Source organism: Pristis pectinata, chromosome 28 (genome assembly GCF_009764475.1).
Source record: "Pristis pectinata isolate sPriPec2 chromosome 28, sPriPec2.1.pri, whole genome shotgun sequence".
Classification (NCBI taxonomy): domain Eukaryota; kingdom Metazoa; phylum Chordata; class Chondrichthyes; order Rhinopristiformes; family Pristidae; genus Pristis; species Pristis pectinata.
The window spans coordinates 29932975-29951527 of NC_067432.1; the positions used below are offsets into that span (position 1 = coordinate 29932975).

Below are 18553 nucleotides of genomic sequence, written 5' to 3' on the forward strand. Positions count from 1 at the left end.
GCTCACACTGTTGTCAGACATGCAAGCAAAAGCTGCCTTCATTGCGCCTTTAAAATCTCTTTCTGTGTAACTTAAAGGGGTCCCAGGTGAGTGCTGGGAACCTGACTCTGGTAACTCCCTTGTTCCTGTGTGACCCTCACCTGACAAACTCCTGTCCCACTCACTGACCCAACACAACTAAGACCTGCAACACTGACACAGCCCCCAGTAATGGACTCCCCTCTCACCAACCAAGGGCACATGCCCAGATTAACAACTCACTGCACCAGACTGATGATCACAGTCCAGTACTAATCCCCACCACCACCACCCTCCACTGCTGAACCTTTCCCTGACCTTCTATGATAAACAAACTTTTCCACCACCTCCGGGCCTCCCGAGCTCATGACAACCGAACATCACACCACCCGTTCCCCCAAACCTGCACACACAGATTTCTTAGTAGCAGGGCCATGAGCACTGCTTATGGGCTTCTCACTGTGCATCCATATGAGGGACCTCCGAGAGAGAAATGCAGATAAAAAAAATTGCTGTTTGGACATCTTCTACCTGAGCTTTTCAAAAACAGGTCAGATTCCTCGAGGGAAACAACACCAGAATTGCAGGAAATGTTTTGTTAGTGTACAGTGATCAATGCACTAGTTAACCTTTTAACACCAAAACCTACAAAAGAACAATGGAGCATAAAAGAGATGGTGACCTCAAAACTTCTTATTTTGAAAGCCTTCGGTGTTCCTAATGAAAGAGAGGATGGTTGATGAGCAGCACAAAGCAAAGGAGGAAGGCAACAAATGGGCAGATAATCAGGAAAATGTGTTGCCATATTGAAATGCTCAGAGGCAGGTCTTTGCAAAGGGTAACAAAGAACAGCTGAGATCTAATATCTGATGGCTGGGTAATTAACATTGACAAGAATGACATTTGCTGTCATCCTATTAAAACAAATGGTGAATGAGTCCATGTGAAAGCCTTTTTTGAAACTGGTATCCAAGAGCATCATTTATGGAAGATAATTGTCATAGTGATAAATTTGGAAGCTATTGTGTTAAATTACTTAAAAAGAATATTTATTTTTCAGAAATTGCTGGTTGAGACAGCATTTCCAATGCATCACAATGCCCTTGAATAAGTGACAGTGAGCCACCTTCTAGGACCATGGCAGTTTTTCTTGTGAAGAGACTCCCACGATGGGGGTAGTCCGAGGATTTCGGCTAATGAAGGTAATGCGATATATTTCCAGGTTGGGATGGTGTGGAGGTGAACAGAGGTGGGGCACCCTTGCACCAGCTGCCTTTGCCTTTTGGTGGTAGAAGCTGTGAGTTTGGAAGGTGCTATTGAAGTAGCCTGGACAGTATGATTTGTAGATTGTACACACTGCAGCCCCTGTCTGCTGGTCTGAATGATTAGGGCTGTGGGTGGGGTGCTAATCATGCAGGCTGTCCTGGACGGTGTGAGCTTCTTGAGAGTCATTGGAATTGCACTCATCCAGGCAAGTAGAGAGTATTCCAGCACACTCCTGACTTATGCCTTACAGATGGTGGAAAGGCTTTGTGTCATTTGAGATGAGTCGTTCACCACAGGATGCCCCATGTCTGACCTGCTTGGTAGCTACAATATTTACGTGGGTGGTTCAGTTAAGCTTCTGTTCGATGGTGACCACCAGCATCCTGACAGTGGAGTATTCAATGACCGGAATGCCATTCAATGTCAAGGGTAGGCAGTTAGACTTGCTCTTACTGGAGATGGTCATTGTGTGGCATGAATATTACTTGCCATTTAACATCTCAGGAACATTGTCTAGGTCTTGCATCATGCAAACATGAATTGCTTGATTCACTGAGAAGTTGCAAATGGAACTGAAGATTGTGTAACCGTCCCACTGCCAACTGATGATGGAGAGCAGGTCACCGATGAAGTAGCTGCAAACAATTTGGTCTGGGACACTGTCCTGAGGAACTCCTGCAGTCACCTGCTGGGATTCTAGTGTTTTCCTCATTAATGCCGATTACCTTCATTTTTACCAGAGCTCCTTGGTATCACACTCAGTCAAATCCTGCCTTATATCAGGAGCAGCCACACACACCTCACCCCTGAAATTCAATTCTTTGGTCCACATTCGGACCAAGCCAGTGATGAGGGCTGGTGCTGAATCGGTAAAACCCATAGTGGGCATTGGTGGGCAAGTTATTGGTGAGCAAGTGTTGCTTGATGACACTATCAAGACCAACTTCCATCACATTACCAATGATTGAGAGTCAGCTGACTGGGCAGGAATTAGCTGTATTGATGTGGTTCTGCTTTCTGTGAATGGGACATACCTGGGCAATTTTCTACAATGTTGTTTAGTATCATTGTTCTAATTGTACTGGAAAAGCTTGGCTGTCAATGCAGCTGGTGCTGGAGGGCAGGTCTTCAGCTCCTGGTCCCACAGCCTTTGGTGCATCCATGGTAATGTGATTTTAGGGAGGTTAAAGGTTGAGATTGTGATATGAATGTGGAGTAAATATTGATTTATTGAAGTGGTTAACAGAAAATCATTGTTTGTGGGTCAAATTGTTTCGTTGGTTTAGTTGCATTTATTTTACTGACTGCAGCTAACTTACTGAAACAATATTCATGAAGGGTTAATTTGTTCAAGTTTCCCTCCTGGGTTCTACACATATAATTTTTTGACTGTATAATTCTACAGTCAACACATGTAGATTTAGCAATAAATTTAGCAGTAAATTGATAAATAATCCAGCATTCAAAATATGATTTCAGCCCTTAAATTTTACTAAATCACTGCAACCATTGTTCTAAAAATCAATTGTGTATCTATCTAAATATTGCATCACTTTGCCTGAGGTGTTACGAGTGTCTGTATAGAGGATTCAATACATTATTCAGATTCAAAAATAGATATTATATTCCCATTTCATCTATTGTTTTCCATCAATCTTGTACATGACCTTTCTTAAATTAATTTGTTCACAATGCACCATGGTACATTATAAATTATAGATAAAAACACGGGATTATTAATGGTATTCTAAAGGAAGAACAAATTGAGGCGGGGAGGGGGAGGGTGGGGGTTTCCTTATGGTATAATGAAACCTGCTGAAAACCAGAGAAAGCTAAAGTCTAAACAACTAATGAATGTGATGAATAGTGTTAGAATATAGGAGCCAGGTGATTTTCAAGATATAATATTAGGGGCAGTAACTTGACTTTGGTCATTAGTGTGAAAATGTTGATCACTGATTGTGCACATCTCCACCTATTCAATTATTTTGACTTTAACAGGTCCAGAAATCCAGAAGGTGAATGTATTAATCAAATGATAAATTCATAAGTGTTTAGGGCAAGAGATAAAGACAGTAACAGAGAAGGCAGGAGGATCCTGAAGGGTCAGTGTCAAACAGATGGAGTTATGGCAAATTGGCCCAATAGGTTAAAAAGTCAGAGTACCAGGCGGGATATTAGTACAGCATCAGCAAAGACCCAACACACCCAATGACATCGTTGATGAACATTATGTATTTACAATGCACATTCTGTTAAGTGTCAAAAATTGACCAGTTGCATTAGGATTTCTATGGCTGATGGAGAATCCATCAGAATGGAAACCAACTAAATATTGTAGGTGCTGGAAATCTGAAATAAGAACAGAAAGTGCTGGAAACACTCAGCGGGTCAGGCAGCGTCTGTGTAGAGAGAAAGGAGTGTTTGAGGTCTGAGATCCTTCTCCAGACCTTGGAAAGCCCGAGAACAAGTTAGTTTGAAGTTGCAGAGTGGGTGGGAGAGGGATGGGCAGGACAAAGGGGATATCTCTGATAGACTGAGACCAGATGAGCTGATGTGGCAGTTACAAGCACATTATACTTCTCTGTTGGTGTGAAGTGTTGCTAACAGCCTGGCTGTGGGATGCCCAGCGGGTCAGGCTGTACTAATGGAGAGAGAAAACCTAAGGCAACATCATGGGTGGATGACTGGCATCAATGGCCAGCTCTGACACAGACAGAAAGAAAGAGCCAGTTACCTAGCATTAAAGAATTTGATACATATTCCATAAGGTTGCAATGTGGAGATGAGGTGTTGTACTCTGAGCTAACACTGAGCCATGTTGTAACAGTGCAGGAGGCCACAGACAGAAAGGTCAGAGTGGGAGTAGGATAGAGAATAAAAGTGGCAGGCAAACAAAAGCTGAAACCTGAGGGTTTTTGGAGTATGGGTGTTCCACAAAGCAACCACCCAATCTGCATTTTGTTTCCCTGATGTGAGCACCGAATACAGTACACTAGACTGGAAGAAGTGCAAGTGAATGACAGCTTCACCTGGAAAGACTGTCTGGATCCCTGGATGGTGGGAAGGGAGGAGGGGAAAGGTCAGGTGTTGCAACTCCTGCATTTAGCAACATATAACACTGACAAAGAAGCATAATGTCCTTCTAACTGCCATTTGGTCCCGCCCTATCAGCGATATTCCCTTTTGTTCTACCCATCCCTCCGCATCTTCTCTGCTACTAAAAATTAACTTGCTTTCTTTTCCAGTTCTGATGAAGGGTCTTGGACCTGGAATGTTAACCGTTTTCTTTCCAGGACACTGTCTGACCCGCTTAATGTTTCCAGAATTTACTGGTTTAATTTCAGCTGAGTGATGGGTTCATCCAATATTGGAAACAGTACCAGAATAAGCTAATTATGCAGCATAAAACAACGTATCATAGCTTCTAAAGTAGCAAAACAAAGAATACTTGATGAGTACAAAGCATGGCTATTTGAGCTTGATATATTTATATAACTTATATAAATGTAGCAACCAGTTCTGTCTCAATGCATATATCTTGACTGTCTAAAATGAATTGCTACTAAGTTACCCAATAGCTTCACAGCTCAAATGTTTGGATGATTTTCTGACTGAACTGAGGGCTTTGTTTGTGAGAAGCTTGAAGTCATCAAATCCAGTCAGTTTAATACAAACCTGACAAATATTGATTTTGATGACTTAACATCAGTAAATACACTTACGATGCATCGGTCAGCTTGTAACTACATGCCATTATTTTACTTCTACAAGCCTCAGCTGATATCCCCTTTTGGGTATTAGAAAACAGTTACATGGCAGATGCTAATTAAAATCAGAGAGCAGCTTTCATTAAAAAGAGATGGAGTTTGTGTTTCTGAGAAGCTGAAGACTATCTCCTAGGTATCCATCAGTGTTCCCAAATTGTGCTTAGGCACTTTCAATTAACTGCAGTGTTATTCTCTGGAGCTAACTACTTCCTAATTCAGCCAAACAACATTACTAGCTGGGAACAGTGGCTGAGATAGACTGAAGCAACATTTTGTGTAGCATAGTGTATTATTTAAAAATTGACTGAAGCACAGATAACAAAAGTACTGGAACTATTTTATAAATTTCATGATAAATTAGCCAAAGCCAATACTAAACATAAATGCAGGAAGAACTGCCAACAACTATCTGAGCCTCAGATAAAGCCACCACTGTGTGTAAGCTAAAAGGAGCAATATCTGTGCGTGTACCTGCAATGACCGGTACCTTTAAGGCAGCTTCCTTGCCTGCAGGGTGAAATGTACTTTGAAGGAATACCATTTTTTAGAGCAAAGTGTTAAGTGTTTTCACTCCAGCTCGAGAGCAATGGAATTTATTTGCAGCACCCCTACCTTACAAACATTTAACAGGCTCATATCAAATATTAAATGTGAAAGGGTATTGGTTTATTTATTCGAAATGAGTGAATAAATTCTTCTTCTGACATAGAGGATAAGGAATTCAATACAAATAAATAGGTTCTGTGCAAAAACCAACTTTTGCAGCAATTTTCAGGCTTAAATTGTTTAATTTAGTTTCAGAACATAAATGCACTCCCATGTCCATGTACTAATGCCTCTGTTTTGCGGTGAGACGTTAGAGCATACTTCTATAATCTTCAAATTCTGGGGCTAACCAGAGGCAGCCAAGGTGGCTTTCTCAAGGGCAGATCCTGTCTGATCAATTTGAATTAATTCTTTGAATACTTTACAAAGTGTATCGATGAGAGTAATGCAGTAGATGTGATTTACATGGACTTCAGTGAGGCCTTTGACAAGGCCCCACATTTCTGAAACTGGACTCTTTTAAAATGTTAGGGCCCATGGGATCCAGGGCAAGTTGGTAAACTAGATCCAAAATTAGCTTGGCAGTGGGAGACAGAGGATGATGGTAGAGGGTTGGTTTTGCGATTGAATGTCTGTGACTGGTGTTGCCCACAAAGATTGATGCCTTGCTGTTTGTAATATATGTGAATGACTTGGATGTGGATGAGAGAGGCATGATCAGTAAGTTTGTGGATGACACGAAGATTGGCAATGTTGTTGACAGTGTAGAAGGCAGTCTTGGGCTGCAGGGGGATATCGATGTGTTGGTGAAATAGGCTGAGAAATGGTAGACAGAGTTTAATTCGGACAAAAGTGAGGTGATGCATTTTGGGAGTACTAATGATGCTAGGACATATACCACGAATGGTAAAGTTCTAGGGAGTACTGAGGAACAAAGGGTCCTTGGAGTACAAGTCCATAAATCCTTAAAGGTGGCAACACAGATAGACCATGTGATTAGGAAGGCACATGGTATGCTGGCTGTCACTACTCAGGGCACTGAATACAGAAGTAGGGAGGTTATACAGCTTCAACTTTATGAAACATTGGTCAGACCTCAACTGAAGTACTGGGTGGAGTTCTGATCACCATGTTATAGAACACATGTAATGGTGCTGGAGAGGGTGCTGAGGAGATTCACCAGGATGCTGCCTGGGATGCAACAGTTCAGAGACTGGAGGATCTAGGTCTGTTCTCCCTGAAGCAGAAAGGGTGAAGAGGGGACATGAATGAGGTGTATAAAATATGAGGGATAGAGATAAACTACAGGAACCTTTTCCCCTTATCAGAGGTGAATAAAACTAGTGGATGTAGGTTTAAGGTAAGGGGAAGAGATTTAGAGGGGATATGAAGGGGACCCTGGAATGCACTGCCTGAGAGAGTGATGGAAGCTGGGTCACTGACAGCATTTAAGAAATTTCTGGATGAGCATTTGAACTGCCGAGCACCAGAGAACTATGGACCAAACGCTGGGAGATGGGATTAAAATGGATGGTGCCCACTGGTTGGTGTGGATGAGTGGCCTGTTTCCATGTGTACCATTCTATGTCGGAAAACAATGACAAAGTAATAACAACGGTCCAGTTGGTTACAGGGAGTTGACGTTAAAGCTGTTGAACTGAAAATTATCCAACTGCAATTGGGATAGATTCTAGATCAATAAACTAAATGAAATGGCAGTTAAACTGGTAGATCAGCAGCAGGAAATGTTTAAAGTACAATAACAAGCAGATTTGTAAAGGAAATGCCTCAAAATCTTGGTATCATGGAGAAATAAACTGAAGAAACATTTAAGTTAAAGAAGGGAGACAACGGCAGTAGTGGGTTCCACAAACATGTTGATATGATGAGCCCTATTTTCCCACCAATTCTCAAACCCAGTGCCCTGGTGCTCACATGAGACATCAGTGAATCACACTAGATGAGCAAGGTCAACATTTATTTTGCTTCCACGTGATCTCTTCCCCTTCCATTCACACGTACTGAGGCAGATGTTGAATTGCTGTTACCTTCTGCTGAGCTCAGGTTTCAATCCTACATCTCATTCTTAGTCAAAGAGGCTTACATCATTTCCACAACTCTGACAACATCCATCTCCACCGCTAAATGTTTTTCACTAATAAGATAAGGTTCCCACTGAATCTAATTTTTCAATGTCCATATTGCTGATCTCATATCTTCTCAAAAATTCTTCGCTGCTCAAATTCCTCTCTCTGTACATCATGCTAAGCTTGTTTCCCATTATTCTGATTCCCAGTATCCTGCTCACTAAACCCTCCCCCCCCCGCACAGCCACTGAGCTTGAATTTTTCAGTCTGCTTCAATGTCTTGCTCTGCGGTATTTTCCAGCAGTCTATTCCCTGCTGCACCCTCTGATCTTGTGCATCTCTTCCATTCCCTCTGCTCTTCCATTCAGATCCTTCACTCTCTGTACCTTTCCCTGCAGAATTCACTTCTTTAAACCTCTTTGCTCATGCTGCACTTTGAACACCTTCTTAAGACCCACCCTTTCAACCAAAATTTACAGTCATCTGTCTGATTGTCCAACACGTTGCTCATCCATTCCTTTATTCTGTTTTGGTCTACCACTTGAAAGATTTGGGACTTGTTTTATGTTAAAGGAATTATACAAAAGCACACCTTTTATGTCCTGGTAATGAGAATGAAGAGTATATAAAGGCCATGAAAATGTGACCCGAGTCCCAGCTAAAGCTTTCACATTGCACAGTTTTGATGGGCCAAATGATATTCTTCTGAAGGAAGATGCCTATCTTGTGGCATAAATCTGTGAGCTACTAAGGAAAGTACAATCTTATATTTGGTAGGTTGCCACTACTTTAAGAGATTCTGTTACATGGTTATAGCTGGGAATTCTGTTCATACCACACCAACAGTTCAGTTAAAGACTGCCTACCACAACAAACACCTGTGTTTACTTGATCCTTAATGTCTAAGTGAGTCAGTGAGTGGAAGTGATAGTCTGCTCTGGAGATCAATTCAGAAAACCCCACAATGCATTACACTAATGACAAGGATGGGATATGTGGAAGATCTGAACTATAGAAAGAAAGACCAAAGGCATGGTGAGACAAAAGACATCTTTCAAAACTAAACTAAGATTAGCACATGTAGAATGACAGTTAAGATGATGGGGATGGTAGAAATGGGGGACCCAAGAGATTCTGCAGATGCTGGAATCTGGAGCAACACACAAAATGCTGGAGGAACGCAGCAGGTCAGGCAGCATCTATGGAGGGAAATAAACAGTTGACATTTCGGGCCGAGACCCTTCATCAGGGGAATAAAATGGAACATACTTGAAAGCTCAAAGTGAATTTCATAAAGAAGGAAAACAAAACTATATTTTTGAAATGGTAGCATCAAGACAATCCCAGAGAAACCACACATTCTCAATCTCTGACATGCACGTCACTGAGTTTCTATTCTGAACATCAGGTTCCATTTGACATCAGTGGACTATTAGGGTGGTACCAATGAAGAAGCTCTACTGTGGTATTTTTCCCAATAGATTTACAAGGCTGGAAGATTCTTGCTTGCAAATTCCCTGAATGACTAGACTAGAATGACTGGAATGAATGGCACAGACTAGAAGGGTCAAATGGCCTGTTTTTTGTGCTGTAGTATTTTATGGTTATATGGTTAAATATGGTCAGTGACCACACAGCTAGAGTATGAATATATTATCTCAACTCTTCTGATAGTGAAGAGATTTTGCAAGTAAAGAAACTTCGTTATTAAAGCAGGTGAGAACAGACATGTACCAGGCACCAAGGCCCTCAATGACATATAATTATGATTAAAAGCTGCATACTGAAGATTAGGCTGGGAATAGGTTCATGACATTTTCTCTTTGTTTTCTTTTAATAAAAATCAGGAAAGAACTTATTAAATCACAGTTTGTTAAACTGTGTAGATGCTTACAGTTTTTAGAAAGTGACGCCTAGAAATGGAAGCACACCAAAACATTGTTTCATTGAGCTGACAAAATGTGGAGGAGCTCGAAGTTCACTTTGTATAAATGCTGGTTTCTAAATTGGAATTCCTGATCTTATTTTTCCATTAAACATAAATAATAAAACAGCCCTCTTTTGTGAAAGATACACAATTTGCTGCAGTTGCATTCTCAATACAGCAAAATCTATGTAAATGATTCCCTGTAGTAGGTGTCCATCTGAATAGTGACTTTAAGTCCCAGTGGCTTGTTATGCATTAGATCTCAAGCAGTGGTTGCAAATTGCCAATGTAGTTGGTAGCCATAATTATAATGAATACCTTTAAACTGTATCATTACAGCTTAAACAAGTTTCAGTCACTATTTATTTTCCGCAGGCAGTAAACCTTATTGCAAAACATGTCTGTCTAAAACAGGTTTGCATTGTCTCATTAAATTAGCTCAAGAAAATTCTTGTTTTCAATGAGCCTGATTTATCCATTAATTAGACAATCCTTGTGCACACAGACCTTACAGAAGGCATTTTCGCTTTCCTCCTGCAGCACAGTTGAATGCAGAATAAAAATATTGGACAAAGGCGAGATAAATTACAGAGTGCATGAAACATGCAACTAGCTGTGCCATACAGAATACATTTACAGAAGTTTACTTTCACCATAGCAAGTACAGCTAATCATAATGACATAAATGCTACCTCTACCATTTGTAAGTAGTACTTAAGCAATAATCTGCATCAGGTGATTACCTTAAAAGGTCTGCCATTATTGTAAAGTAAAAGTAATGGTTATAAGACAATAAACTGATACACAACATTAAACACCAGAAAGCTATAAGCTGCATTTGTATATATTTTAATAAGTTTGCCTCTGGGATTTTACAGGCACTCACCTCTTTACCACCCATTGACTCAAACATTTTCTCCAACTGGACCCTCAGTTGTTGGATGTTGTTCATCAGGATGCAAGGCTGCAAGAATCAATAAATCATTTAGAAGTGCCTGACAGTGTTAACCTGAAGACCACACAGAAATGATTGAGGCAAATTATGCATGAAAGATGAAAATAGCATACAATTAGCCTGCTGTTTCCATCTGACTATATATCTGAGGGAAACATCAGGTACAAGACAGGAACTGGTGGAATATCCAGCTGCCATGACAAGTGACAACCCAATAAGAGGACATACAGGAGTCTCACGGTGAATAAAGTGGAACAGAAGAGATTCATCTGATAATCCATTTATGAATATGCTTACAATCACAATGTTACTTAATTATTGTTTGACTGTGCAAGTACATGATCCTGAAATAAAAATGGTTTTAAATATATGTCTTATCAAACGCAAATCTTCAGAGGGAAAGCACATTCGTTACAGAGTGTACGAAAAGGCATTTTATTTGCTGTAAGCAGAAAAAGAACAAATGAGAATAAATATCCTGTTGAACATGTTACATCAGCTGGTGAAATTTCCAGAACATTTGGTGCACCTCTCTCCCTCCCTGCATGCAAATTTTCATTGAAGAAAGGACTTTACTCACAATAGTTTACAAGGCCTATTCAAATTAAAATGGAAAAATCTTACAGGTTAGCAAATGCACTCTAATTGTGTTTCTGAGTTAAATACAAGCCCATCACATAATTATAACCAGAGGCCACCATTCATTCATCTCTGTAGAACGTTTTGTTTCTAAACCAATACCAACCAGTATTGTTGAAAATCAAAAACTGACATCTAAATAAAACTGAGCTCTTTATCGATCAATTTAATTTTTCTCACTTAGGATTCTAACTTTGATCTTCTTAGGCATCAGAATTTCAAAGTATCATTTGTTGTTCCAAGGCAACTGCTAAAAATGCAAAAACACTTTTTTCATATCTGAGCCTAAATATTGACTGTTAATAAATGTTTCAGTCGTTGGGAGAAACAACTGCAAAATATGACATCAGTCAGTCACTGCATCAATTTTCAAAACTTGCTTCATGGCTCTGTTCAATTTCTTTGCTATTAGAATGCATTCCCTTGCTGCTGACACTGAGGTGGTGCTGAGGTTTATTTAAATTTTTAAAAATTTTATTTACAGCGTGGTAGCAGGCCCTTCCGGCCCAACAAGTCCGCGCTGCTCATTTTAAACCCAAGTTAACCTACCCGTACGTCTTTGCAATGTGGGAGGAAACCGGAGCACCCGGAGGAAACCCATGCAGACACGAGAGAACGTACAAACTCCTTACAGACAGCGACGGGAATCGAACCCCGATCACTGGCGCTGTAATAGCGTCGTGCTAACCGCTACGCTACTGTGCCATGTCTTCAACAATTGTCAAAGATCCAAATCAAACTGCTAAAAAGTGCGTGTTATGACTAAAAAGCAGTGCTTGATGAGCAGTGGTCCAAATTAGAGCCTGATTAGGGAAAAGTTAAAATTAGCATTAAACTTCATTTTATTTGAATTCCAACTTTAAGTTATACCAATATTAGATATTCAAAAGTAAAGTTTACAAACAAGTTGTAAAGGGAGAGAAATGTTAAAAGAAATGAATCAGTGGGTGAATGTGTGAAACTGAATCATGCTGATTTTTAGTCTGTGCTGAGCTATCTGATACAAAACAGAAAATGCTGGGAAATTCAGCTGGTCAGGCATCTTCCATGGCAAAAGAAATAGATTTATGTTCAGGCCACTGGCCTTTGATCTGCATCCTGACAATGCCAATACCGTTAGAGGTTGATCATTCCTGGGTTAGAGGGTAATAAACACCATCCGTTAGAATTCCTCACTGCGCTCATTATTCACTGAAAATCTGATTGGTGACTCGTGTCAGATTTTGCAGATATTTTCCCCAACCTTTAAAAGGTTTATTGACAATCAATATTTAAGCTTAGTTATGGCGATGTCATGGAGTCGAACAGTATAGAAGCAGGCCCTTCGGCCCTCCATGTCAATGCTGACAGCTGTACCTTCTATACTAATCTCATTTGCTTTCACTAAGTCCATATCCTCCCATACCTTGGCTATTCATGTGCCTCTTAAACATAATGATTGTATCTGCCTCCACCACCTCCTCTGACAGCTCATTCCAGATATCAACCACTCTCTGTGTGAAATGCTTTGCCCTTAGAGCTCCTCTAAAACTCCTTCCTCTCACAAACCTATGCCCTCTTGTTTTTGATACCCATCCCCCACCCTCATGGGAAACAGAATCTGACTACTCTATGTGTGCCTCATAACCTTATTTACTTCTATCAGGTCACCCCTCAGCCTCCTTTGCTCCAGGGAAAGCAAGCCCAGCCTGTCCAATCTCTCCCCATAACTTAAACCTTCCAATCCAGGCAACATCCTGGTTCGTCCCCTCTCCACATTCTTCTGATAGTGTGGCAACCAGTACTGCACACAGTACTCTAAGAGTGGTCCAACCTACGTTTTGCAAAGTCCCAACTCTTATATTCTATACCCTGTCCGATGAAGGCAAGCATGCCCTAGGCCTCCTTCACTACGCCACTTTCAGGGATCTATGGACTTCTTCCCCAAGGTCTCGCAGTTCATCAACACTCCTTGGTGCCCTATCATTTACCGTGTAATTTTGCATGTTGCACCATTAATAGTGCATTGTCTTTCTAACTTAGGATGATGCTTCAAGTCTGAAGAAATCAGAGCTGGAACCTGAAATGCAAAATGATCAGCAAAGAGCCTGATTTTACCTAGATACCAAGGTTAGATTTTCTCATTGTACAATATATAAAAACACAGATAACAGTGGTGCAAGGAAATGCTTTTCTACATGTAAGGTGCTGAATGTGTGGGTGGTATGCTTTGTGGACTCCAGTGATATGGTCTCTGGTGGCACAATGAGAAGGTCTCAGCCCCAAATCATCTCAACAGCCTTTGACAGCTGACAAACCCAGGCCATAGTTTTGCCAGCTGTAAAAGATGAAAGTGGATTTTAGTTGTCTTTAAATGTCTCTGACATTCAGGATTGAAGCAAATAATTAAAAAGAAATCATAGTGTCAAAGAGGTACAGCATAGAACAGGCCTTTGACCCACTGAGTCCACACTGACCATTAGGCACCCATTTTTGTACTAATCCTAACCTAACCCAATTTATTTTCTTCTGACAAAGGGTCATCTACCTGAAATGTTCACTCAGCTTCTCTTCCACAGATGCAGCCTCACCTGCTGAGTGTTTCTGGCATTTTGTGTTTTATTTTTGATTTCTACAATCTGCAATGTCTTTGATTTCCATTTTATTCTCCACACATTCCCATCAATTCCCCCTCCCCCAGATTCTACCACCCACCTATACACAAGGACAATTTACAGTGGACTACTACCCTGACAAATTGCATGTTTTTGGGATGTGGAAGGAAATCAGAGCACCCAGAGGAAGACCATGTAGTCACAGGGAAAATGTGCAAACTCCACACAGACAGCAGCTTACCACCTGTGCCACCCCTGAAAAATCATTTATTTAAAAATCAAAAACTGAAGTTAACTTAAAACTCTTGGAAATAAATGAAAATATTAAAGCATTTGTGAAATAATACACAAAAGTGGATTTAGCACCATGGAACCATAGAACAATACAGCACAATAAGGCCCTTCGGCCCACCATGTTGTGCCGACCTTTCAACCACGTCTAAGACTATCTAACCCCTTCCTCCCACATATCCCCTTATTTTAAATTCCTCCAGATGCTTTTCTAACAACCTCTTGAACTTGACCAACGTATTTGCCTCCACCACTGCCCCAGGCAGCGCATTCCATGCACCAACCACTCTCTGGGTGAAAAACCTCCCTCTGATATCTCTCTTGAACTTCCCACCCATTACTTTAAAGCCATGACCTCTTGTATTGAGCATTGGTGCCCCAAAAAAGAGGTGCTGGCTGTCCACTCTATCTATTCCTCTTAATATTTTGTATACCTCTATCGTCTCCTCTCATCCTCCCTCTCTCCAAAGAGTAAAGCCCTAGCTCCCTTAGTCTCTCCTCATAATCCATACTCTCCAATCCAGGCAGCATCCTGGTAAATCTCCTCTGCACCCTTTCCAATGCTTCCACGTCCTTCCTATAATGAGGTGACCAGAACTGGACACAGTACTCTAAGTGAGGTCTAACCAGAGTTTTGTAGAGCTGCATCATTACCTCACGGCTCTTAAACTCGATCCCACGACTTATGAAAGCCAACATCCCATAAGCTTTCTTAACTACCCTATCCACCTGTGGGGCAACTTTCAGGGATCTGTGGATGAGAAACCCCAGATCCCTCTGTTCCTCCACACTACCCAGTATCCTGCTATTAACCTTGTACTCTGCCTTGGAGTTTGTCCTTCCAAAGTGTACCATCTCACACTTCTCCAGATTGAACTTCATCTGCTACTTCTCAGCCCAGCTCTGCATCCTATCAATATCCTTCTGCAAGCTTCGACAGTCCTCCACACTATCCACAACACCACCGACCTTTGTGTCGTCTGCAAACTTGCTAACCCACCCTTCTACCCCCTCATCTAAGTCATTAATAAATATCACAAAAAGTAGAGGTCCCAGAACCAATTCTTGTGGGACTCCACCACAACCCTCTGCTTTCTACAGGCAAGCCAATTCTGAATCCACACGGCCAAGCCTCCCTGGATCCCATGCCCTCTGACCTTCTGAAGAAGCCTACCATGTTGAACCTTGTCAAACGCCTTACTAAAATCCATGTAGACCACATCTACTGCACTACCCTCATCAGTCTTCTTGGTCATCTCCTCAAAGAACCCTATCAGGTTTGTGAGACATGATCTCCCCTTCACAAAGCCATGCTGGCTGTCCCTAATTAGTCCATGATTCCCTAAATGCTCATAGATCCTATCTCTTAGAATCCTTTCCAACAGCTTGCCCGCCACAGACATAAGGCTCACTGGTCTCTAATTCCCTGAACTATCCCTACTACCTTTTTTGAATAGGGGGACAAAATTTGCCAGCCTCCAATCCTCCGGTACCATTCCCGTGGACAACGAGGACTCAAAGATCCCAGCCAACAGTTCAGTAATCTCCTCCCTCGCCTCTCGAAGCAGCCTGGGGAATATTCCATCAGGCCCCGGGGACTTATCTGTCCTAATATTTTCTAACAACTTCAAGACATCCTCTCTCTTGATATCTACGTGCACCAGAACATTAACCTCACCAACACTGTCCTCAGCGTCATCAAGGCCCCTCTCCTTTCTCTCTGCCTCTCAACGTTCTACCCAACAATCCCTGTAGAAATCAATGCACTCTAAGATCACGCAACAGGTCTAACCTGGGGCGAGATCCAAGAGGCGATTGCCCGATGTGATTTTGGGAATCCCAGCAAGACTATGGTCTGCCACTGGACTCCATGCTGCCAATAATATATTTTGCATGAATGCAATTTTGTTTCATCCTATTTTCACCATCTTCAGCCTTGCGTCCTCCAACTCAGATCATCAGTCAATTCCTGTCTTCCTCTTGCCCCACTGAGAGAACCTTCAGTCACTTGATCCTACTCTCTGGAGCTCACTCCCTAAACCCTCCATTACTCATTTCCCTTCATCTTCCTCTTCAATCGTCTCTCAACTCTGACACCATGCTCCACCAATCTTATCTTTCCTACTATGTGGCTTTTTAATGTTTGCTTATTTTAGAAGAATTATATCTATCCAAATGTTTTTGTTTTCAAAAGCTGTCACTGTTTAAGATTCAACATACCTGTCTTATAATAGGCCATAAGGTAATAAATCATTTTTTAAAAAAGCTTTCCTGATGAATTCCATGAAGTTTATGTAGACTGAAACAGGAAAATGCACACTGTCCTAATTAAGGTTCTGTTAGTAAAGTGGAAATTATATCATCTAAGTTTGGTATAAGGAAGAATCAAGGTGATAAAAGTGGACAGAAATTCTGCATATTTTAGCTCACAAAACAGAAAAATGTCAGCATCCAAGTGAGAACTGTGACATATATACATTGGAAGATCTCCCTGATAATGGTTACTTCATCTACATATCCCAATTAAAACATGTAACTACTCTAAACTACAGAAACAACATGCCATATGTCTTGTGTGATTCTGCCAAACGTTATTAATTCAGGTTACATGAGGGGGTTGCTTGAAAATCTTAAAAAATCTGTTCTGATACTAATTGTGAATACAAAAGGGAACGGAGAGTGAGGAGGAACAACTTGGCTGCTGGTGCTAATTATCAAACTGTGACACTATGTAGATGTTCAAAATCAACCCCGCATATATAGCTCTTTCCTCTCAAAGTTCTTCAGGGCAGTTCACTATAAATGATGTAATAGTCTTCAACCAGGCCTAGCTATCACTGAATGCTGCAGAGCAGGAGAGAATTTTCTAAAAGTAGTGTTGGAGCAGATGTTAAGAAAGAGATTGACATTGATTTTGATCTCTGTTATCTATCCAGGTGTGCTTGATGTTGTGATCCAGTAGTCACCAGCATTGTGAGCCTTAGATTTAGTAAGCACAGAAAACAACTGTCGTTGAAGTCTGACTTCTAATAATGCAGTATTTTTAATTCGGGCAACAAATACCACAAAGATTAATAATTACAAGATGTACAGTTTAAAAATGCCGACAAATATTTTAAAGTTCTATTACCTTGTTTCTAATTATCCTGCTGATAAACAGTCAACTGCCTCCTTCACACATGCTATAGCAAACAATACTGCAAAACTAAAAGGTTTCATTTGTTAAGGATTCTGTGTTTTTAATAGCAGTTAAATTTACTATCTGTGTATTTCCTTATAAATAAAGCCTTAATAGTATGCTAGCTTCTGTGCTAATAATAGTCATCCTATTAATATAAAATGGGGTGATATTTAGCATCGTGCCAAACAACCTTAAATGGCTGTATCATTAAAATTAACACACTAAGCATAATAATTCAAAACTGAAACTGAATTATTTGCATCTCAGCATTTTCACAATTTGAAAAAATATTGAGCACTTTCAACAGCAAACTTATTTAGCACTCCATTTAAGAGGAACTCATGGAGAGTTCAGTAATGGTACCACACCTGCTATAACCCCTCTTCTAAATTATCTGACATGAACTTTCTTCCTCAGAGGAGGTCAGTTGACATTTTCACACTACGTTACTTGTGTGTAATGCAGTTTCAGCCTGCGTTAAATAATTAAAACACACTGCTATTGAGTCAGCCTCCTGCACCAGCATTGATACCACAGCAAAGGATTCACAAGACATTTTTACCTACCAGCTTTTCCTTAGAACAGTGTGAGCTGAATTCTTTTGAGATAATGGCAGCATATTGGAGGAGAACTTTATTGATAGTCTGCAATGAAAAAGAATCACTAACAAGATTCATATCAGAAGTCACTGAGGTTTTTGTCAAGATAATTATTGATCATTAAAATTCAGGTGATAGTTCATATTGCAATTTCTACTGCCTTTTACAATTATTGTAAATTTAACCTTATGAAATAGTTTTGGATGAAGAAAACATATGGGTAGATTTCCTCGAATATGTGTTAACACAATACAGTACCTTCGCAAATCTTCTCATGAAGTGTGCCAGTGCCTCAGGATTAGGACATTCTAATTTTTTGATAATTTCGAAACTTTGATTCAGTTGAGTAAAGACATCCACAACAGAGCAAGAGAACAGAGCGTGCTCAGAGGTTTGCTGGAACTAGATGAGAAAAATGGACATAATTCATTAAACATATTAAAGTAAGGAGAATTCTATCAAAGTTAGTTTATAATTTATTTCAACTGATATTTGGAGCTGATACAGAAACCATAAAATTCGTAAAGTGATCCATATAACTTTGACACTTGCCCCATCTTTTTTGTCTCTCTCAAGTGCTCCATGAAGAAATTCCATTGACACATCTTCATTTTCATCCAGCCAATCAATGGCAAAAGGTTCAAACCACCTTATCAAAAATTAAACATTGTATTAAAATG

At 40.5% G+C, this 18553-nt stretch overlaps 1 protein-coding gene across 1 annotated transcript in view; it reads right to left on the reverse strand.

The window, feature by feature from the left end:
* Window positions 1-18553, reverse strand: part of LOC127583971 (protein unc-13 homolog C-like) — a 424484-nt gene that overhangs the window by 108886 nt on the left and 297045 nt on the right. The window contains 4 exon segments of the mRNA XM_052040443.1: window positions 10501-10578; window positions 17841-17918; window positions 18132-18275; window positions 18426-18522. Coding sequence (XP_051896403.1) covers window positions 10501-10578; window positions 17841-17918; window positions 18132-18275; window positions 18426-18522 — 397 coding nt within the window.